General features: G+C 49.8%; 8 protein-coding genes across 8 annotated transcripts; 5 read left to right on the top strand and 3 right to left on the bottom strand.

Annotated features, from left to right (window-relative positions):
• Positions 1 to 1,923: 1,923 nt before the first annotated feature.
• On the top strand, positions 1,924 to 2,640 carry AFUA_3G03950 (lignocellulolytic auxiliary activity family 11 protein; the record flags this gene model as incomplete). The annotated part of the gene is made up of 2 exons (XM_743622.1): positions 1,924 to 2,080; positions 2,138 to 2,640. 2 exons carry the CDS (start codon positions 1,924 to 1,926, stop codon positions 2,638 to 2,640), a joined length of 660 nt encoding a protein of 219 aa, XP_748715.1.
• Positions 2,641 to 3,268: 628 nt separating this feature from the next.
• On the top strand, positions 3,269 to 4,824 carry AFUA_3G03940 (uncharacterized protein). Its single transcript, XM_077804314.1, has 4 exons — positions 3,269 to 3,518; positions 3,636 to 3,961; positions 4,018 to 4,443; positions 4,498 to 4,824. Exons 1-4 carry the CDS (start codon positions 3,482 to 3,484, stop codon positions 4,606 to 4,608), a joined length of 900 nt encoding a protein of 299 aa, XP_077660470.1. The 5' UTR covers positions 3,269 to 3,481; the 3' UTR covers positions 4,609 to 4,824.
• Positions 4,825 to 4,950: 126 nt separating this feature from the next.
• AFUA_3G03930 (cytochrome P450) lies at positions 4,951 to 7,001 on the bottom strand. The gene is made up of 3 exons (XM_743620.2): positions 6,942 to 7,001; positions 5,383 to 6,859; positions 4,951 to 5,301 (listed from the first exon to the last, which is right to left on the bottom strand). The coding sequence occupies exons 2-3, from the start codon at positions 6,731 to 6,733 to the stop codon at positions 5,159 to 5,161; spliced, it is 1,494 nt and encodes a 497-aa protein (XP_748713.1). The 5' UTR covers positions 6,734 to 6,859; positions 6,942 to 7,001; the 3' UTR covers positions 4,951 to 5,158.
• Positions 7,002 to 8,547: 1,546 nt separating this feature from the next.
• On the top strand, positions 8,548 to 11,452 carry AFUA_3G03920 (putative C6 transcription factor; the record flags this gene model as incomplete). The annotated part of the gene is made up of 5 exons (XM_743619.2): positions 8,548 to 9,577; positions 9,651 to 10,016; positions 10,066 to 10,403; positions 10,461 to 10,811; positions 10,870 to 11,452. The coding sequence occupies exons 1-5, from the start codon at positions 9,161 to 9,163 to the stop codon at positions 11,450 to 11,452; spliced, it is 2,055 nt and encodes a 684-aa protein (XP_748712.1). The 5' UTR covers positions 8,548 to 9,160.
• A 172-nt stretch (positions 11,453 to 11,624) lies between these two features.
• AFUA_3G03910 (IQ calmodulin-binding motif protein) lies at positions 11,625 to 14,079 on the bottom strand. Its single transcript, XM_743618.3, has 5 exons — positions 13,585 to 14,079; positions 13,419 to 13,493; positions 12,469 to 13,362; positions 12,262 to 12,407; positions 11,625 to 12,196 (listed from the first exon to the last, which is right to left on the bottom strand). Exons 1-5 carry the CDS (start codon positions 13,744 to 13,746, stop codon positions 11,746 to 11,748), a joined length of 1,728 nt encoding a protein of 575 aa, XP_748711.2. The 5' UTR covers positions 13,747 to 14,079; the 3' UTR covers positions 11,625 to 11,745.
• Positions 14,080 to 14,120: 41 nt separating this feature from the next.
• AFUA_3G03900 (Zn(II)2Cys6 transcription factor) lies at positions 14,121 to 16,233 on the top strand. The gene is made up of 2 exons (XM_743617.3): positions 14,121 to 14,502; positions 14,561 to 16,233. The coding sequence occupies exons 1-2, from the start codon at positions 14,392 to 14,394 to the stop codon at positions 16,190 to 16,192; spliced, it is 1,743 nt and encodes a 580-aa protein (XP_748710.2). The 5' UTR covers positions 14,121 to 14,391; the 3' UTR covers positions 16,193 to 16,233.
• A 221-nt stretch (positions 16,234 to 16,454) lies between these two features.
• On the bottom strand, positions 16,455 to 17,846 carry AFUA_3G03890 (putative secretory lipase; the record flags this gene model as incomplete). Its single annotated transcript, XM_743616.2, has 1 exon — positions 16,455 to 17,846. One exon carries the CDS (start codon positions 17,844 to 17,846, stop codon positions 16,455 to 16,457), a length of 1,392 nt encoding a protein of 463 aa, XP_748709.2.
• An 827-nt stretch (positions 17,847 to 18,673) lies between these two features.
• Positions 18,674 to 19,554, top strand: AFUA_3G03880 (germin family protein; the record flags this gene model as incomplete). The annotated part of the gene is made up of 3 exons (XM_743615.2): positions 18,674 to 18,813; positions 18,868 to 19,010; positions 19,068 to 19,554. The coding sequence occupies 3 exons, from the start codon at positions 18,674 to 18,676 to the stop codon at positions 19,493 to 19,495; spliced, it is 711 nt and encodes a 236-aa protein (XP_748708.1). The 3' UTR covers positions 19,496 to 19,554.
• Positions 19,555 to 20,724: the final 1,170 nt, after the last annotated feature.

The raw sequence follows: 20,724 nt of genomic DNA, 5'->3' as shown, positions 1-20,724 counted from the left end.
AATAACAGACTATGAAATGATCGTCCAAGAGCTCTGTACTTGGCCAAGAGCGGCTGTTTTCTAGAGACTTGTACGGGGTTTGCAGTCTGTGAAGATATAAGTGATATCTGCTAACCTGCCATAACAGGATGCCTGTATATACGTTATAAACACGAAGACATTCTTATTTATGGTAAGCCATTTGGGACCAAACCAAAATAAGGTATTTAGGACCTTCAGTATATCAGTTGATTCAAATCACTATGTAGTAGGGATATCATATATTACACTTAGGTATATATACCTTGAATATGCAGTGTTACTATGTGGATTCCCGGACACGACTTTAGTATAATTGTAAGGATATTATTCTACTGTATAGCGGTTTAAATCCTTCAATATCCTTACTATAGGATGATTTTACTCATTCGATGTCCCTACTATATGACAGTTGGAATTCGTACTATATGACTCCGAACCATCCGATATCCCTATATGGCATGGAAATGTAATTCTAGTTAGGTGGAACTCATAAAACTCCTGGAGTCGTTATTTCGGTTTTGTCCCAATGACTTGTCGTACTTATCTCCATTTGCTTTCGATTCATGACTGGCACTCGCCTTTGTCTGATTCGATTTTCAAAGGGCGGTACAGCTGAAGGGGGACTTAAAGCTGATCAGCATCTTGAAGCGATAGCCTCTATACGATGGTTATGCGTTCTATGCCTGTTATTTGATGCACCAGATTCGGACTTGTTAGACGCCAAGAGTAGCATTAGAAAGCCTTCACACCGTCTGGCTGTCACGACTAGGTAAGAGTGTACATAGTCTTGCCTTCCAAGCACAACTCTATTCTCATAATGGTCTATGTGGAGGCAGAATAATAGAGACTAATGAGGGTGAAGACCTTATGGGCCCTGCAGGGCCGAATGAATTTAATTGCATAGTCCTGAGGCCGAGAGTAGGCGCGTGAAAGTGCAACTAATCCCCAGACAATCGAACACGATCAATCTATCAAACAAGTGTAACAGTAGGATTATAATGTTGTATAGACCTAAAGTACCCCGTAGTCGGCACTTGCTTCAGACCCTGGTCGAAAGGAGATTAGACCAGGGCGCCAAGTACCTCCCCCTCATAAATTTCTCAATGTGATTGAACGGCCACCGGAGACTAGGACTCTTGTGGGATTAGCTAGTCGCTTCGCATTATCAATAATCAATCGCTCTGCAGGACTTGAAATTGCCGATTCATGCTGTCCCAGGGGAGACTCGTCTCAGGTCATGTGGGGATAGTCTCAGCTAAACGCGAGATCTATACCAGGAACCGATAGCACATTCCTTTCCCGTCCTAGGCCGCTGTTCATGTAGATTGACCAAGAATCATCGAATCCAACCGAATACGCGTGATAGTCTCTTGAGGTTCATCGTCGTCTTCGAGCGAGCATCAAACAGGGCCATTGACCCCCCTCATCTCAAGCTGTCACTGTAACCCATGGTGCTGGAGGTCTCAACGCATACCGGAATGTTGATTGCCCCATGCGAACGGAGGACATTACTGAGTAAATTGCGATCGTCATCCAGTTGAGAGAATGAACCAGGTATAGCATACTGAAACCGCCTCGAAGAAGAATCGAGCGCCCATGTAACCCAGCCAGGCCAAGTGGAGCTCTTCAGTTACAACTTCCATGCAATGAACCTGAACTCTTCTGCTATCGAACGTCGCAGGCCTTGCTTTGCCGACAGTCTCAATGGGACTGAGACGTCAACAGTTGAGATGTAACCTGGGGGGAGTGTCCATTTTCACCATTCCCGAAGAGTCACCCTCAGAAACTTGGCGAGGACCAAAGGTATAAGAACAAAGGAATTGACAACAATGATATGCATCCCTTCACCAAGTCTTTCAAAGCATCCAATCGAAGACAAAGGGAAGTCACCTGGCAGCAACAATGATGCTCAGCAAAGTCGTGATGGGTCTGCTCACTGCCAGCCTGGCAGCAGCTCATATGGAAATGAGTTGGCCTTATCCTCTTCGCAGTCGCTTCGACCCACAGGTGCCTGAGGAGGATATCGACTATTCGATGACCAGCCCTCTCAACAGCGATGGTGCTTCGCCCCTTAATCATTATCACAATGAATCCGCACATGTCTAACAGGTGACAGGCTCTAACTTCCCCTGCAAAGGATACCAGACCAACACTCCCTGGCGCGCAACCGCACAGTATACCGCAGGTCAGACCTACAACATGACCATAACGGGCTCCGCAACCCATGGCGGTGGCTCTTGCCAGCTCTCTCTGAGCTACGACAATGGCAAGACGTTCAAAGTCATTCAATCCATGGAGGGCGGATGTCCACTTGTGTCCAAGTATAACTTCAAGATACCTGGAGACGTCGCCAACGGCCAAGCCCTCTTTGCGTGGACTTGGTACAATTTGATCGGCAACCGGGAGTTGTACATGAATTGCGCAGATGTGGTTATCAGTGGAGGTACTGGCACTCCATCATCCTTTGAGAGTGCTTATCCGGATCTGTTCGTCGCGAATGTTGGTAATGGCTGTTCCACTGTTGAAGGACGGGAGACGGTCTTTGCCAACCCAGGTGATCAAGTCATTTATGGCGGGACAGTCACTCCATCAAGCCCTGCATTTCCCATTTGCCATTGAAGATGAAGCTATCGCCGGTTCAGGGCCGAGCCGAGAGAAACATCTCACTGTACATAGTGGAATTTGCTAAATGCGAGGAATATGTACTCATCTGCATATGCATTGCACCAGCTGCATAATAATAAAATAAATTTCCTGTTCTGGGGTGTAATTCTAGGCACAACTCTGCGCTGGGGAAGAAATATCATGTCTATTATTGTCTGCACTGACCACGCTGACGAAATGAGATTGATGACGGCACAGGACTCCGATTAAAAGCTCAAGGCTCTTTTCTTAACAGAAGATCAAATACCAAGCGGAAATCTGATTTGGCAATCCAGGAATCGGAGCATCATCAAGATCATCATACCCAATGACGTCGGATTCTGCCACAATGGCTTTATTACTCTCCCGAACTTTTCCTGTTTCGGCTCAACTGTGCGGCCAAAGATTAGTCCGAGAGTCAGATCTAACCTGTTCAGGAATGGCGCAAGGAACACGTGCACAGGTCTGCAGTACGCGATTTCGGCATTGGCCAATCATGCATTTGGTAAAGCAGCTCCGCTCCACCGACTGGCGGAGGATGAGAATTGACTCTTGGACCCTTTAGAGGTCGAGCAGCATGATCCAGGCCCAGTCTGTTGAATTCCACTCTTTTAGTATCAGCAAGAGAGCTGACGACGTCATTTCCTTTTGCGTGATCCCATATCCTGTTATCCCATTCTAGCAACTTTACATCGCCACTTCGAAAACATATTTGACCAAGATGGTGTCCCCAGATATCTGTGACCAATTCGTTGCGACTTTAATGCACCAATCCCAAGACCCGATTACCAGTTGCTTGTCAGACTAGGACAAAAACATGCCTGACAAAACAAGAAAGATTGTCTGTTTCTCAGGTTCGCAAGCCCCAGCTTTCAGCACAAGCTTCAGCCCCTGTCGATCTTAAACCTGTGTTTTATGACTATGACAACAATAGGAGCGTTGATTGGTTGCTAATTCTTTGCTATTCCCAGACTTTGATGGCACCATATTTATGCAAGACAGTGGCCATATTCTCTTCGACAATCTGGGATGCGGCACGAAGCGCCGCCAAATGCTGGATGAACAGATCAAAACCGGCGAGCGGTCATTCCGTGATGTGTCTGAGGAGATGTGGGGATCTCTACGAGTTCCCTTTGAAGACGGGTTTGAAGTTATGGAAAAGGAACTCGAGATCGATCCTGGATTCCAGGAGTTTCACGAGTTCTGCATTGCCAACGGCATCGATTTCAATGTGATCAGCGCAGGACTGAAGCCCATCTTGCGCAGAGTGCTGGAGACGTTTTTGGGAGAGCAGACAGTAAGCCATAGCCCTCTATCCGCTGCCTGGATGATGTCGCTGATCGATCAGTGAAGTCGTCTATCCAGATTGTTGCAAATGACGCCGATATCAAATCGGACGGATCGGAATGGAAACCGATCTGGAGACATGACACCGAGCTGGGCCATGACAAGGCCCTTTCGGTCCAGGAAGGTCGCGCCGAGGCTGCCAAGTACTGCATTGATGGCCAAATTCCCCTGATCGTTTTCATTGGCGACGGTGTGTCCGATCTTCCTGCTGCCCGTGAAGCCGATGTTCTCTTCGCGCGCAAGGGGCTTCGCCTCGAGGAGTATTGCAAGGAAAACAACATCTCGTACATTCCATTTGAGACATTCACCGATATCAAGCAGAACATGGAGTTGATCATGAAAGAAGACCAGGAAACGACCCAAGGCCAGGGAACTCCAGCTCGGTTCAACCCACGTGCCAACATGTGGAGAAGGATCTCCAGCCAGCAATCCGTACGGCCAAAGCCTTGGAACACTCTTGTCACGTCCGCTAATTATCTGCATCAGGTTCCTCAGTTTATCGCCGCCACTCCTTCAAAGGAAGAGAAGATGTTCCTCTGGCCGGAAAACTTTACGGAGTACCGCCCCAGGGGAATTCCGGAGGACGTTCACGCTTAAGGTCTTTATGGGAGCCCAACGGAGGAGAGAGAAATTACGTGATGCAGGCGTCATGGTAGTAACTTGAGAGAAAAAGATGAGGATTATGGATTGGATATCCCCGTCATGATGGTTTGTATCTAGACTTGAACCTTCATATATGGACATGCTTTTGTATATACCCGGAGAAAATAATCCAATGCAATTTCCATCGCAAAGCTGCTTGTTCAGTAATGATTCTATTTTGGTCAAAAGCCAATGACTGAACTGGGAAACTCTTCGAAAAGGTTTGGTGCAACTGCCGGTACGCCAGCTCGAAAAGCCATGGAAATGATAACGTCAACGGTCTCAGGACTTAACCAGCCGATCGCGGCTCTCTTGGCCACGATGGAGCATAAATGGGAACATGGTTAGGATCTGGGCCTTGGGCGGTTCGACCATTCAAGCTCCATTTGGTCACTGGGATAGAAAAGTTAATTGAGCCTGGCTAAAACAACCCTCCTTCGCAATGATGCCGGTTTCTGGCCGGATGAGCACAATCAGTGAGACGTTATGGATTCAAACAGATGATTCACAGCTTCACAGGTGTAAATTTCAACATCAGCTTCCGTCCTTTGGGCAATGAAATAAAAGCGTAATCCTGCTCAATGCCTTCATCATCGACGATAGACGTGGTATAGTTGGAGTAAACCGCCGCCATGACAAGTTTGATCTCTTCAACGCGCAGCAGATGCGGTCAGCTTGCACTCTCTGAGTATGCTGCGAGGAAAGGGAGAGAGCGGAAGGGCGCCGTACCTTGCAAAGCAAAATTACTACCCAGACACATTCTCCCTCCACTTCCAAACGGCCAAAAGAGTCTCCGCATGTCGTGAATTTTTCCCGGTCCTGGGTCTAGCCAGCGCTCTGGCAGCCACTCGAAAGGCTGAGGGTAGACCTCGCTGATTCGGTGTAGCGTATAGGAGGACGAACTAACCTTGACTCCACCGGGGATGCGATCGTATCCTTCAATTGCTATACCTTCTGATGACGAGGGGGTGATTCTCGGTAACGGAGCAGGCGCGGGCGAGTGCACTCTCAGCGTTTCTCTGACAACGGCATCTAGAAGAGGGAGAGAGTCGATAGCGGCCGGTGATGGTAGAAGTGGAAGGCTGCCATCACCCAACTCCACCAATGGATATCTCAAAGATGGCGATAAGGTGAGCAGCTCTTGCCGAAGTTCAGCTTGGAGCCGAGGCCGCTTCGAGAGCTCCCACATCATATATACGAAGGTGATTCCCGAGGTCTCGTGTCCAGCAACGAGATGATCGAGAAGTTCCGATGCAAGTGCCAGATCTAGAGGTCGTTGATCTGGATGCTTCTCCAGACTCTGGCGGAGCTGACTGTACACGACCGGGTTTGTGGCCACCGGCACGTCGTTAGGATGCTCATTGCTTTGCACTCTGCTGCAGAGAGACAGGCACCATCTTTCAATGAAGCCCAAATACCGCTCTTTCCCGCTCAAGGTTTTGAATCTTTCGTACTCCACCAGCCACCTTTTCCATCCCGGGAGATCGAAAAGAAACGTCGTACTATTGGCCGTGCCAAACAGAAACGCAGACGTAAAGTCCATCCCTACAGCTTGGAACAGCGGCAAGACATTGATCGCCTCGCCTTTCTCCGCAGCATTTTTCAACACAGGGAGAAGCCTCTGCGAAAGAATAATTGAGGAAGCATTGCGAAGATCTACCGACTCGTGCAGATACGACTTGGAGTAAATCTTGCTCAGCATTCGCTTCTGCCGCGCATGAGAATCGTTGGGTAACATGCCCACAAGATTATCCGTAAGGAAATTGACAAATGTATCGCGGTAGAAAGAGTGTTTCTCGAATGCACCGGTATAGATGACATGGAGCCCCCCGAGTGAATTGACGCTCAGCTCATTGGGTCCCAGGCGCACGACAGGCCCATGCTCGCGATGAAGGTTGTAGATGGTCAGTACCTCCTCCCCAGACCGCCGCTTTCGTTCAATCCAATAGTCCGAGATAGGTGCTGTGAAATGCGCGTTGGGGATTTTCGAAAGGGGTGAGAGGAAGTATGGGGAGATTAGGATTTTATAGAGAAGCAGCACCAAGAAACTGCTGACGGCGACAATGGTGAGGAGGAACATCTTCGGTCTGCATGTAGGCAAAGGCACGTATGCGATGGATTTCAGTCTAGCAAGGGATCAGCGCATATTTAGGAATAGCCCGTCCCCTCCATTGTGTAACTCTTGATATGCCGATCATCGGTGAGACTGGGAAGCAAGGGATTGTTAGCGTGGTATCACTGCATATCATGTACACGCCATCGACACGAGGCTCGATTGCTAAACTTACGTCTGGTTAAAGTTATTTGCCAAGTCATTCGCCCTCTGCAGGAATCACGCCCGACCTTCCTATTTGAGGTCTGGCGAGGCGGACTCTATGAGGTAACGATGCGAAGCGAGTAGGAAGAGAGGAGCAAACAATGAGATGGTCGACAAGTCTCAAAGTGCAGAGAGAATCACGCGCTAAAGATGTCGGACTGGAGTCATGAGTCTTGGACTATGGGTGATATCAGACGCCATCTGACTCCACAAAGTATCTAAGTATCCCGAGGGATTTTCATATCGTTGACGCCGCGAGCTTAACTACTACTTACGGTGATGTTATTGTCAAATGTCATATTAAGCTGTGCATTATGATAGTATTGTAAGAACTAATGCAACGAAGAAATCCTTTGGTCTGCTCAGACTTCTGTAGGAAACGGCGAAATGCAGGCTGTCCTCTTTCAGAACGACGCCCAAAGAGATACAGCCAAAACACCATGGCAATGGTATCCTGCAACCCCAGCACTTTCTTGAGACGCGAAGCAAAACTGGTTCGACTAGATATTACCAGTTCCAGCTGCGACAGCCTCTTAAAAAGTCCTCACAAGACAGCCTCAGTAATATGCCTGCTCCGCGGATCCAAGTGTTGACTGTATGTTGGCTGACGCCTACTCGGCAATAAGGCCCCGCTTCTCCTTGCGTCCCATGAAGTTAAAATACCGGTGGGCTCGCGGTGCGATATGCGGCAGCCGCTGTCATAGGACTCTTCCCATTGGTTATGAAACCAATAGTCTTGGTCTTTATTTCCCTCGAGCTGAAGACCCTTCGTACGATTCATGCAATCGAGGCATAGACCATCAAAATAGCTGGAGACCCGCGCGGTTGCACTGTGGACGATGGTCTGTCCGTCAAGCCAGCACGAACAACACGGGCGTTGGCGCGATTGATTATCCGAGGTATCATTTGAAGAAAGGGCATGAGAGCGAGTGTTTGTCTCATCATATTGTCGCAGTCAGTCAGGCATTTGAGCAACACTTGCTTTACTGCTGCTCAGGTCCAGCGGCGAGACGTTAATGCGTCGCAGTTCCTTTAGACAACCAAAGATGGTTTGCTCTTTGCAGTCGCATGTTGCGCGATCGATGATCTCGTTGACGCGCTTGAACAAAGCCTGGTGTAGAATCGTGCGAAGGCGAACTGGAGCCACTTTTCAACCACGTGCGACTCCCAAGTACGGAGTACAAAGTAATTCCGCCTAACTAGAATTACATGCCTGTGCGAAGTTCCATTTGGTATCTTACTATATAGGGATATAAAATAGTTCAAATCATCAAATGGTTTGAATCACTACGGAGTATATATGAAGCATTTTGAATGGTTCGAATCGCTGTATATTGAATAGAAATGGGTTATATATCAAACAAATAATACTAGTGGGTAGTTTCCTCTATAATTTCTCCACATATTTATTCTACTCTACAAGGGTTACAATATACCCCTTGTCCATAGTAATCTAATATCCTTACTGTATAGTGAATTAGTAATCTAAACTGTTTGAAATCCTTAGTATATAGTAATTTCAAATCCTTACTACTGATATAAACCCTACTAGTACTATATAATGATTTAAACCCCTACTAGGTAGCATTGAATTATTAATCCACCAAGGGAAGAGAAACTGAAATCTAAAAACACTTTGGTGCTAATTGTGGGCAGACAATCATGAATGTCTGTTTATCCCCATGACCCAAATACGTTATTTCAATTTTGTCCCAATGGCATGCCGTACCCAAGTACTTAGCGAGCACTTCCGTCCTCTGTTTTCCAATCTTATTCTCTTCTCCAATTCTAGCTCGAGTCAAGAGTGGACCGCACCAATCTCCCCGAGGGTCAACGGGTCAATCGTCGCCAAGTCCGATCCAATGACTTGTACTGAAAATGAGAATGATGTAGTAAGCTGGGTTAGAACTTAGGCTTGGCAGATCTCAACGCAAGTCTTTTCTCTGGCTGTGATGGGGTGTCCGTTCCTGCACCTATCCCATACCGATCCAACCATCGTTGTCGCAATCGGCAATCCTCAATGCGATGACGATTGTATAATATAGTATCCAAAGGCAAAGTCGATCTGAATCGAATTACCGTCTAAGATCTGTCTAATATGTAGCGGCCACTGTTGAGTGAATCGCAATTCCAATCACGCTGGAACCGCTGCAAAATATCGTGGCCAAAGATGCCACGTCTCTCGCAACTATGTATTCAACTGCCACCAACAGTAGATCGCATGAGCTTGTCGATCAGCTCCCAAGCCCTTCGAGTTCTAGCGGGCAACAACTCTCTGTCATAGGACGCAGCAGGTTTGCAGCGCTTCCGCTTGCACCTAAGCTTCCCATTCCGCGATCGGGCTCGACCCCAACCAGCCGCCAACGCACACCGCGCGCCTGTGAACTATGTCGTGAGCGCAAAACCAAGTGTGACGGCGCAAAACCGATCTGCAAACAGTGTCGGCTACTGAAGACCGCCTGTACTTATTCTGGTTCGAAACGCGAAAGACAGCAGCTTGCGATCGAATGTGCCCGAGCGAAGGTCAAGGTTTACGAATCAGTGCTGCGACAGATCTACGAGGAAAGCCTTGAAAACGGTCGCACCTCCATTGAGGAGATATTCCATGTTAGTCTCTCCACTTGCCCCTATCGCGCGCTTTCTTATTATCCTGTGTCTGGCCGTGCTAAAGTCGTGACAGAAACACTTTCGCGCTTCACCAGAATTATTCTCTTCACTCCTCGGCTCGAAGTCGCTGTTTGAGCAACAGCCTTCTCCGCCAAACCCTGGACTGTCTTTGCATCGCATGCATATGACATGGGCGAGGAGGGGTGGCAGTAGGACGTCGCACTTATGCCATGAACCGCAACTGCGGACCAAGGGCATTCGAGCTTGGGCTTCTCTTGTGGACGATGAAGTCGCAAGCCATCTTCTTTCGCTCTATTTTGCGTGGGAAAATCCCACATGGCAACTTGTTGAGCAGCATCTGTTTCTCAGGGACCTAGCGAGTGGGTCCAGGAAATTCTGCTCTCCGCTGTTGGTCCACACCCTTCTCTTTTTTGGCTGTGTAATGTCACTCGCTCCATCGTCGTATCCGTCGGCTGACTTTGATGCAGAGCTCCTCCTACCGTCTGGATCGGATAACCGACCGACAAGAGGAAAAATCGCTTGGCAAAAAGTTGTACGCTGAGATTCAGCGCCTCTGGCAAATCGAGAAGGACCAGCTGAATCTCCCAGTTGCGCAGTCCAGTATCTTGATTGGCATCCTTTGTTGTACTCTGGGTATCGATAGACTGGGAACGAAATACATCCTTCACGGCGCAGAGCTGTGTCACAAACTAGACCTACACTGCGAGACACCGGCGTATCTCTACAGCAACGTGGACCGCGATGAGCTCGGCCCAATATCAAAATGCCATAAGCTGGTCGCTTGGGCCGTATTCGACGTGCAAGCGTAAGAACTTCCGGACTCCGTTCAATACCTCTCCAGCTCTGTCTAACATGCCTGTAGGCTCGTTGCACAGGTTTATAGGAAGATGCCAGTGTGGAAGCAGCCGCCAGCTGTATGCTTCTCCTTAGACGAGGCGGCAGTACTGGATGAAGGCGCCGAGTGGAGCCCCTACCCCTTTAGATTTCCAGTTCAACAGCCTTTCTACTACACTGCTGCCTGCTACCGTAGCGCTCTCGTGATGATTGTTCATGAGATTGTTATAGCGGGCATTGAATTTTCGAAGACCGGCATTTCAAGCGACGATTGGCAGTGCGCTCGTCAGCAACATCAGAAGTTATGCGATTGGATGAACAGCCTGCCGTCATGTTTGATGCCCCAATCCAATACAACCCCACATATACTCTGTTTGCAGTGAGTCCCTCAACCGCATTCCTGATCTCTAAGAAGTAGTCCTAACGGTCCCTACTAGCTTATACTACCAAGCAACCCTTGTATTTCTAGGTGATATGTTTATTCTATATTCAAAGGTGACACGCAATGACGAATCGAATCTGGCATGGTTCGATCCCTGGAGGGTAAAGTCTCGCGCCCTAGATACTGTTGGGTCTCTCACTCTGCAGTACAAACAATATCACGGATGGAAGTCAAGTCCTCTTGTATTCCTTCACTATTTCTGCCTGGCAGGGGTCCATACAATATCGCAGTTGGCACCCCAGGAGCCGAAATGGAGTCTTATCTTGGAGAGCTGTGTTCTGGGTCTCTGGCATATGAGTCTTGGTTGGGGCAGGCTGTGCACAGCGTTTCTCAGGACGATTGAGCTTGTACTCAGGGCGAGCAAAGTCGACGAATCGCTCATACCCACAAGGGTGACCGTGATTTTTGAGCAACTGAACACCACTCGTTGGACTGCCACAGATGTTTCCTCCCTGTCTGCAGACTATGTCGTGCATCATGTCCCAGTACCTAACGAGTCCGCTGCAGGGTCTGAATTCAGGGCCGAAGGTCTAGAGACCCTGATCCGTAGCATGGATCATCTTTCCATAAACCGATAGATCTGGGACGCACTTTCTATTGCTCCGCGCGTATCTCAACTGGTACGATGGCCGAATTGGTTTTTGCTTTTAACTCTTCGCTCGGTGAGGTTGACGCCGAGAGGTGCAGATATGTCGTACGGGATCACAGCCTAATCTTTCCGAAGGCGCATTGCCAATGTACTATACAGCATAGAAAAAGGCCTATTCAAGGAAATAGTTAGATTTATGTATTTTCATTGAGATGACTACGGCCGATGACTCTTTGGCTGATCACAGGGGTCAATATCCATGGCAGTTCTAACGTCAAATATCTAGGCATTCTGGGTATCATTGATCATCTTTGGCATGGTGGCAGGCCGACCACTGGGGTTTATCGGATCCTGCAAAGCGGAGGCCTGGTGGATCTTCACCCTTGCAGGCAACGTCCGCCCGTCCCCTTTCTTATCGTGCACACTCAAGCTTTCTTCATCAGCCACTGCGGATGGACATTCGGCCTGGTCTTTATGGATGGCTTTTTCGTCCGACACCCGTGCATCCGACTCTGCATGTCTATCATTCTGTCGCCTGTGAAGAAGTTTCTCTTTTGAACCATCCAGCGTCTCATGCAGAGCTCGCAATTCGTGCTTCGTCCGAACGTAACCCTCCATGCCTGCAAGGATGGCGTACGATTTTGTGATGGAAACATGGGACATATCCACACCTTGATCCTGCAAGGCGTGAACGAAGGCGTGGAAATTGGCCGACGGCGGACGGTAGTGGCCACTTAAAACGTAAGTATTTATTGCCGTCTCATCTGTCGAGAGCGAAGAGAGGATATATTAATTTACCTCAAAGGTGTTAGACTGCGCAGTTGACCATTCCAGATCTTGATCAAACCTGCCGCCGCAACGCGCGCCCCCCGTAGGAATGAGGAATGTTGGAAGGCCCCCTTTTCCTTGATACCGATGTACAGGCGAAATGAAGTGTCCGCGACCTGTGTCCTTGTCAGTCATGGGTCGCTCTAGGTGCTCGATGATAGGAAGAAGTGGCCTCACAAATAACCACATGTCCTTTCTCTTTGCAGGCTTGCGAGCAAAATGGTCGCGTACCACCGACGGTGTGATCTGGGCTAACTTGTGGATCCCTTTTGCCTCATAACCTTGGTTGATCTGTTCGCTGGGACTATCATCCGCTGAGTCTTCATCAGTCAGTGACTGAGTTGATACGGAAGACGAGCTTGACGCATACGCAACCGGATAACCAGACTCGGAATGACCTCTGAACTGTGGCGCGTCCTCAGCAACCGGCACAACACCCTTGAGACTATCCTTGAAGCGGGTGCTATCCGTGCACACAAGCTCGTTATTCTTTGCCCAGAGGAAGAGACCTGCCTGGTCTACCGTGACCAGGTAATTCAGCCGCTCGTCCCGGCTAAGATAGCGCACTTGCTGATGCTCCAGCTTCGCCCGGGGACATTCGGGCAGATCTAAGTCTTTCCCCTCGCCATGATCAAGCCAGTAGAAAAAGTTCTGGGTTGAGGGACAGTTCATCCAATAATTGTGATACTTGCGCAGGTTGCTGCCATGACGATGCTTGAGATCAACCATTTCGAGAAAGTACCGTTGGTCCATCATCTTGGCCCTCTTCTCAGACGGCACTCCGTGGTGAAGTCTGGGAAATGAATGGGGAAATCGCGACCTGGCGGTGGAAGAAGCATTCGCCGGCGCATTTTCTGAGGGTCGTCCTGTACCCACTGGACTAGCTGTGGGCAGTTTTGATGAATCAGGCTCGTTCAGGTTCCTGAACTTGCCGTCATCACTGCCAGCTTGCATGGCGACGCTGACGACTCTTTCCCATTTTTGGTGCACTTGTTTTGAGGCGTCTGTGCCTGCGCTCTCTGGCGAAACGGAGGGGCGATAGAGCTCGCGCCATCTTGCTTCTTTCAAAGCCTGAACAGAAGATGTAAGGAGTCTTGTCAGAGTATGATCCTCAAAAGGGCCTTTACCTCAGACCATCGCGCGGTTGCATTCAGCCCCAACCCCTGTAGTTCACGTCGCGTTCGATATCCGCGATAAGTCCTCTACCTCGTAAGGTCAAACATTTGTACAACACTCAAAAAGCAACCAAACCAATGCTGTTTATGGAAACTAAATAGAAGACGTACTCCGTACCTGGATTAGACGAGCTGCATTCTCCTGATCCGCTACCGTGACGTCATTGTTCCTTGCAATTTCTGTCCCGTCGGTCGCGGTGGGGGAAGAAAAATCACCACCAGACGCAGCAGCAGTCTCTGCAGAGGGCACCGCAGAGGTGTCTGCTATCTTTTCAGCCATGGGAGGAAATCAAGATCATCAGAGACAAGCTATTGCCAGAAGACACCGAGGAAATATGGAGTAGTCAAGACGATCTCCAAGGAACTCTGTCAGGGAAACGAGGAGTTACTGGTGCCAAGGAGGGGATCATCACGAGCGCTGGCATTCAGCCTCTCTGGGCAGCCATTCAGAGGATGCTCCACCGGTATTTAGCAGAGGCCGTGTCAATCTGGACACTAGTTCCAAAGACAGAGAGGAGATAGATGAGTAAGAACTACTTGGTAAGAAGACGATGACAGGAAAGATGATCTTTTGAGACTATACTGACTAAAGAGCAGAGAAACAATGACAAAACTCAACGGCTGCCAGAAGAAGCTAATGTAAGTTCGGACATGATTTGGAATAGCCGGGGGCGAATAGTTTGCCTCCCACGAATGACTGAAGTACAAAGTACATTAGTGCTGATTCTCCTTGAGAGTGTCATCATTCGTGGGGCTGAGGCATTCCCAGCCTCAAAGAATACGGGTCCCGACTTGCAATTCGGTAGTTGCACCGAAGGGTTTTTCGACAGACATGGAGGACTGGTTCTGACACGACTTGGTTGATACGCCCCGATTCCCCCTTATGCCGATTTCTTGATTCGCGAAATCTAGTGGCGCCGACAATATGGCTGACAATACGACGCTCCTGGACCTGCAGGCGACCGGTTTCAGACTTCGGAAAACACACAAGAAATCCAGGGGCGGTTGCCTCAGATGTAAGCACCTACGGAAGAAGGTAGATCGATTCTCCCTCTCGACGACTCTACCCGCAGTGTTCTGATTATATCGCCCAGTGCGATGAGTTGAGACCGAGCTGCTCCAGATGTACCAAGGGCATGTATACATGTCGGTACCAGAACCCTTCCAGTGATGGCAACGTGCCAATGGAGCAGGGATTGACTCAACTCCCTGCTTCCAGTGTGTCTGTCTCCCCACCAATTCCCAGTACTGTAGACCCGGACTGTGCCGCGCCGTTAGCACCTTCGAGTGATCAGTTCTCGGTTCCCAGTCCTTTGTCTGGTGGCCAAACTGCCTCCTTTTCGAGTCTGAGTACGGATGAAGAAAGACCGCCCTTCAATAGGCACACTAGGCACACTCCTGGTACTCTTGATACGATAGAACTCGGTCTCTTGAGCCACTACCTCTCGCACACCTGCAGATCTATACCTGTGGATGATCTCGATCTCTACGCTCTGTCGGTAGGGGTGCCAAATCTCGCTTTCAGTTCTGACGTGGTCATGTCATCCTTGTTAGCCCTGGCAGCAGCCTGCAATTCGCACGATATAGCTAAGCGAGCCGAAGCGCTTCTGGCGCCCCAGGCCCTAATGGAGATTCAGCAGCTACTTGCGCTTGCGGAGCGCCATCACCAGGCTTCCCTACGGCACATACAAGCGACCATGCAGAACTCAGATTCGTACGATCATGTTCTTGCAAACGCAGCATTGATGGTCTTGTACGCCTCTGCTAGCCACTCTATCCGGGTGCATCTTGCCGCCGCCGCAAAAAAGTGTAGGCAGCGGCTGCCAAACGAGGTGCTTCCGCAACACTCACAATGGATCTCGTTCACACGCGCTGCCCATACAGCGTCGACTGCAATTCTCAACGGTCTTGTGGCTGCCGCAAATGAAACCTGTACCGCCACCTCCAGCCCAATTCTAGATGCATGGTCGGAAACACCGAGTCTGGGTTCTTGTAGTACAGATGGTTTATCACCAGAGGATGGTCCGTCCGAGAACACGAAGCGCATATTTCTGCCTCTAGTCGCGTCTACATTTACTCAAGCTCTTGAGAGCCTACGCGGGAGAGCGGAATTGGCAACCGCTCTTTTCAACAGGTCCGAACTTTGTGCCGCCGACTCACTGCAGCTACAGGCGTGCTTGGAAACTGTATCCGTACTTGAGCGATGTGCATGTGCAGCTCTGTCCAGAAGAGAAGGTAGCACAGCCGTCGAGCCACCAGGATATCAGCCAAAATCAGGTGGCGGATTATGTAGAGTCTCACCATGGGTCGCAAGATACATGATCAGTGTCACTTCGATGGAGTCGCCGCAGATACTCCGGCGGATCATCATGAGTTTTCTGAACAAAGCACCGGCGGAGTATCTTAATCTGGTGCAGTCGGTGCTTGATTCGCCCTCCGCGGAGACGAGGGCTGAGAATAGGATGACACGAGACTCACCTGGGACGGAGGTACCGCTGCTTGACGCGACGCATTTACTAGCAATGGATATTTTTGCTCATTGGCTGGTCCTTGTTATGTTATTGGATGGCGTTTGGTGGATTAGAGATATTGGAGAGTGGGAGCTTGGCCAGGTTGTATCACTCATGAAGACCCAGGATCTGCCGAGCCAGTCAGCAGATATTGGACAAACATGGTGGCCCGAGACCATGTACTTAGTTAAACGGGAGCTAACTCCCAGTGCCTAGTACTGGTAGATCTTGAATTAATCATTTTACGCCAATTACTACTCATGCGCGCTTGTTTGAGGGTTTGATTACCAACAAAGTCAACAAGGGGTTTACAATTCCGGATGAGAGCTGTGGCATGGCATGGTATGAGCGTATTATATGACTCCACGTCGAGCCTCGTAGTAGGAGAGTGTGTGATATCGAATGGCCCAGCTAAGGGCTCTCTCCAGCTGATCAACTTAATTCATGCGTCATTTCCCTCCCGTCCCAAGTGTCAATATCACAATGCAGTCGGTAGTTCATAAGACCAGTGTGACTCCCCAGCCCAGAGCGGAAAGGAATTCGAACGCACCTGATAGTACTCAAGAGACAACAGACTACCCAACTGGGACTCGACACAACCATGCCTGTCCACAGGTCGGTGCTCGAACCGATCCTCAATCCACCGCAACAAGGTCTGCTTCGCCGCGTTGATGGCGGCGAAATGACTTGCCTGGGGTACAGCCAAAAGTTCCAGATCCCCCGGGTAGCGCTTGCATGTCTCTTGCATTGTAGCCTTGGTTGAGCTGTATGACACTATTTGGTCTTCGGTGCCCTGCACGAGAAGTATCGGTCCTTTGAAGGGCCGCTTTCCAGGGTTCGTGAGTTGCTCGAAAGCCTTGGCGTACCAAGTCTCGTGCCAACCAGGCTGCAAGACCGCCTCTTCAGGACTGAACATGGCAAATGTGACCATTTGGGATCCTTCAATCTGATCCAGGAGTTCTATTCGACTCACAGCAAGTGGCGTGAACCAGTCGCTCAGGTTGAAAGACTGGTAGATCTGGTTCAGATCCTTCGCAATCCACGCTAGGAACCCTGCAGAGGTAAACGATAGCGCGTCGGTTGGCGGAGCAGCGAGAACCGCGCCGCGATAGCCCTTTCCAACATCCTCAAATTGGTTATCGGTATGGTTGCGCGCGAGAATTTCGGACAGGCCCCAGGCAACCCCGCCGCCCTGGCTGTGGCCCATGACAACGTAATCGCTGGAAAGGTGGTGAGGAAAGGACCCCCGAGCTGCGCTCCGGGCGTTTAGAGCATCGTGAGCACCAGCTTCGCGAACAAAGTACTGGTGCGGAATGTGACTTCCGTCCCAGGAGACGTCCACGCCGAGGCCGGCATAGTCGGGGGCAACAACAGCGTATCCAGCCTCGGCCAGTGCAAAAGGCACAATGTCCGCGTAAAAGAGGCCACGGTGTGTTGAGGGAGCTCCATTGGCGTAGAAGCCCGAGGTTCCATGTTTCCATAGCACAACAGGGGCGGATGATAACCCAGAGTTGTTCTGGGCCTTGCGTCGGAGAGCTTTTGGCTGGAACGGCCACAGGATATAGGCGGAAGCAGGGACCAGAGTACCATTTGCATTTGTCGTGCTATAGATGATACGGGACATGGCTGTCTTTGCTGGGATAGAGAACGGTGATGGATCCGTAAACTCCTGGAGCTTGACTGTTTTCCCAGGCTCTGTGGGCCATTGGTCCCTGGGGAGGCCCTGGACATTGTAGAAGTCATCCTCATGGGCTCCACCATTGGCAAGCTGAGACCGGTCAAAGTTGGTGATAGTGTTGATGATGGCGCCCTGGCCGCTTGTCAAGGTTGGCCAACTCGAGCTGCTTTTGGCTGAGCTCGAAACTCGCATTCCATCCGGTCGACTGTGTCGCTGCAGTTACAATAGCTTGACTCGCAACCAATCTGACTTCGAGCACCAGGATAGCGAAGTGTTGGAGGTATGCAAATATCGTAACCTTTGTGGCTGCCGTCAAGGAATCTGTTCAGATTTTTGGTAGTTCTCGAAAGTATTTGTTGACGATATTGAAATGGACAGACAGTTCATCGCTGTCAGTCACCTTTATATTCGAGCCCGTCATCACCAGATTGAGGTCCTTCTCACAGAGATCGAAGAAGCTCACGTCAGGTCTTGCTGCAGTAGTCTCGCACGGTAGCAAGATTACAAAGCAGCGCCGTATGGCCCAGATCCGCCAGACTTCGACTCTAGAATTACGCTGTCGTAAATGCCGACAATGCTACTGCATGCCACTATCTACAAGCCATGACACGCTCCATTGTGAAGATGCGCGCCTGGGGGTCGATCGATTCGATCTTAGGGCTGACAGACCTGAGCCACGGCGTATTACTAATACGCCCAATCCACAACTATCCAAGCCCTGATACGCCAATATTCACTTGCTGACAGTCATTCCTACGATGGCCGTCGGACCGAGGGGGCTGAGCAGTGCGTATAGGAATCTGCATTGGGCTACTCTGATGCGTATATGCAGTAAACGACGACAAGGCTAAGGGATACTATTTGGAATCCATTCTGGTAGTTTAGTTTGGTATGATTGAAGACTATGTCAGTACATGTATATAGAAAGACCCTCATGCCTCCTCGATATAATTTATCACCACCTGTGACTTACAACGAAAACAAGACATCCTTTCAATATCCCCACTCCAACAACGATCATGCTTCCTGACTTTCCCCTGCACTCCGTCGTCGCGGTGATGCTCTCGCTTGTCCCTTTGGCGAGGACAGCACCTCAACCGATCACGCAGGGCTCGACATCGGAACTTAGCTTGACAGCTCAGCTGCGACTTGCAGACACGTAGGTACCTTGACATGGTCTCAATGGTGCAAAACGAATGATCTGATTCTTTAGCGCTATCGAACGTTACAAGCTCCTCCCAAAGGATGAAGACTTTGTCTTCAATTTCGCCGGAGCCTCGCTGCCGGTTGCCACCAGCCAGAATTTTCCGGCCCTGGTAGGCACGGGTGCATCCTTCAGTATCTCGCAGTTGCCAGGTATGCTTGACTAGAACTGACTCGACTTATTGGAGTTACGCTAATGTATCTCCATAGCATGCAGCATGAGCTTCCTGCACCTGCATCCTCGTGCAACCGAGCTCTTCGCCATTACATCGGGGCGCGTGTTGTCTGAAATGATTCCAGAGACGGGGGTCCTTGACTCTGAAGGCCACCAACGGGTCATCCGTGCCGAGCTCGGCCCTGGCATGCTGACTGTCTTTCCGGCTGGGTCGTTTCACACGCAAGTGAACCCAGACTGTGAGCCCGCCAATTTCACCGCAGCCTTTACCTCGGATGAGTTTGCCGTGGGCATTGTCGCTGCACAGACATTTTCGTTCAGCGATGATGTCATTGCTGCCACATTCGGGGAGACTATCGCTGGTGAGGATATTGACAAGGTCCGGCATGCTATTCCTGCCACCATGGCCATCAAGGTTGAGGAATGTTTGACCAAGTGTGGGAAGCAGAAACGCCAGGCTTGATATTCTAAGTGATATTCAGTGCTGGAGACCCGATAGCCAGCAGTTGCCTGTTATTTGGACGCAGCCGGGCTAGCAGGCAGTTCTGACTGAGCTTATTATAAGTGCTGCCTCACTGTACGGAATTGTTTCATATTCTACAAAGATTTCATACAGGCAGCTCGGCGTTTCAGCCTGCACTGCAATTCTATATGCAGATTATACTGAGAGAGAGTGGACGCAGAGCAGCATAGTAGTGTATTCCAGCCAAATCACCTAACAAATCCCAGCGAGGACCAATCCTCGCCCATCAGGTTGTATACTGTCTGCTCTGTTTGAGTTCGGGATAAGGAGTAGAAGTAAGATAGATATAGGCTTAAACCACTTCTCCTATACGCGCCATTATGTGCGTCTGCCCAAATATGACTTCTTATTTAATAAGTGTAGAATATGTAGGTATCTTCATGTTCACTGAAGGCTGCTAGAATATAGGTAGCAAAGTAGCAAGCAAGTAGGCGCTATCTGCCTAAAGCCCACTATTCGTCATCAAGCAAGCCTATGACGTGGCTGTCCAAAATGCAGCCTGTGTCCTCAGCGATGCTTGTGCTTCTTAGACTCTTTCTCATCCCTCAACGGCACCTGCACTGCAGCTATGAATCCAACTTGGCTACAAACTTCTCTTTGTGACAATCAAGGTATTCTATAGTCTAGGACATCTGAAGTGCCTGCATTGTGCGTTCATCGTAACATGGGCCATGGCAGCACTATTCATACGACTGAGATACGAGTGCGGCAATATCATCGGATGGTATAGATGAGCTGCAGGTTCACTAAACGAGAATTCGGGATACGGCCGCACCCCGAAAATCAATCCAGTATGCATCGACATTCTTCCATATAGCCTTCTTTGCAGGCTGAACCTCGAGGGGCGTGCCCGGTCTGATGACTCTTTCCAGCGTCAGAATTAGTCCACCAGTAGCCACGGCGTGGACGAGCATCGTCATTTGTGGAATAGAACAGGTGACGATGAGTTATTCTATCACGAAGACATGCTAGCCAGAGATGTTGCAATGACGAGATTCAATTAAATAGCCTGTATTGCGCAATGGCGTCACCTCCCCCCCCCCCAACCTTGCTCATATGACCACGGCATCTGTGACAGAGGGATGAAGCACAAGAGTTTCTTCAGGCCTGCCGGCAAGGGGTACCGAATACCCGGGCTTTCAACCTGCGGGGCAATGTCAGCATTGGCT

Source organism: Aspergillus fumigatus, chromosome 3, assembly GCF_000002655.1.
Source record: "Aspergillus fumigatus Af293 chromosome 3, whole genome shotgun sequence".
NCBI lineage: Eukaryota > Fungi > Ascomycota > Eurotiomycetes > Eurotiales > Aspergillaceae > Aspergillus > Aspergillus fumigatus.
This window is presented reverse-complemented; position numbering and strand designations above follow the sequence as displayed.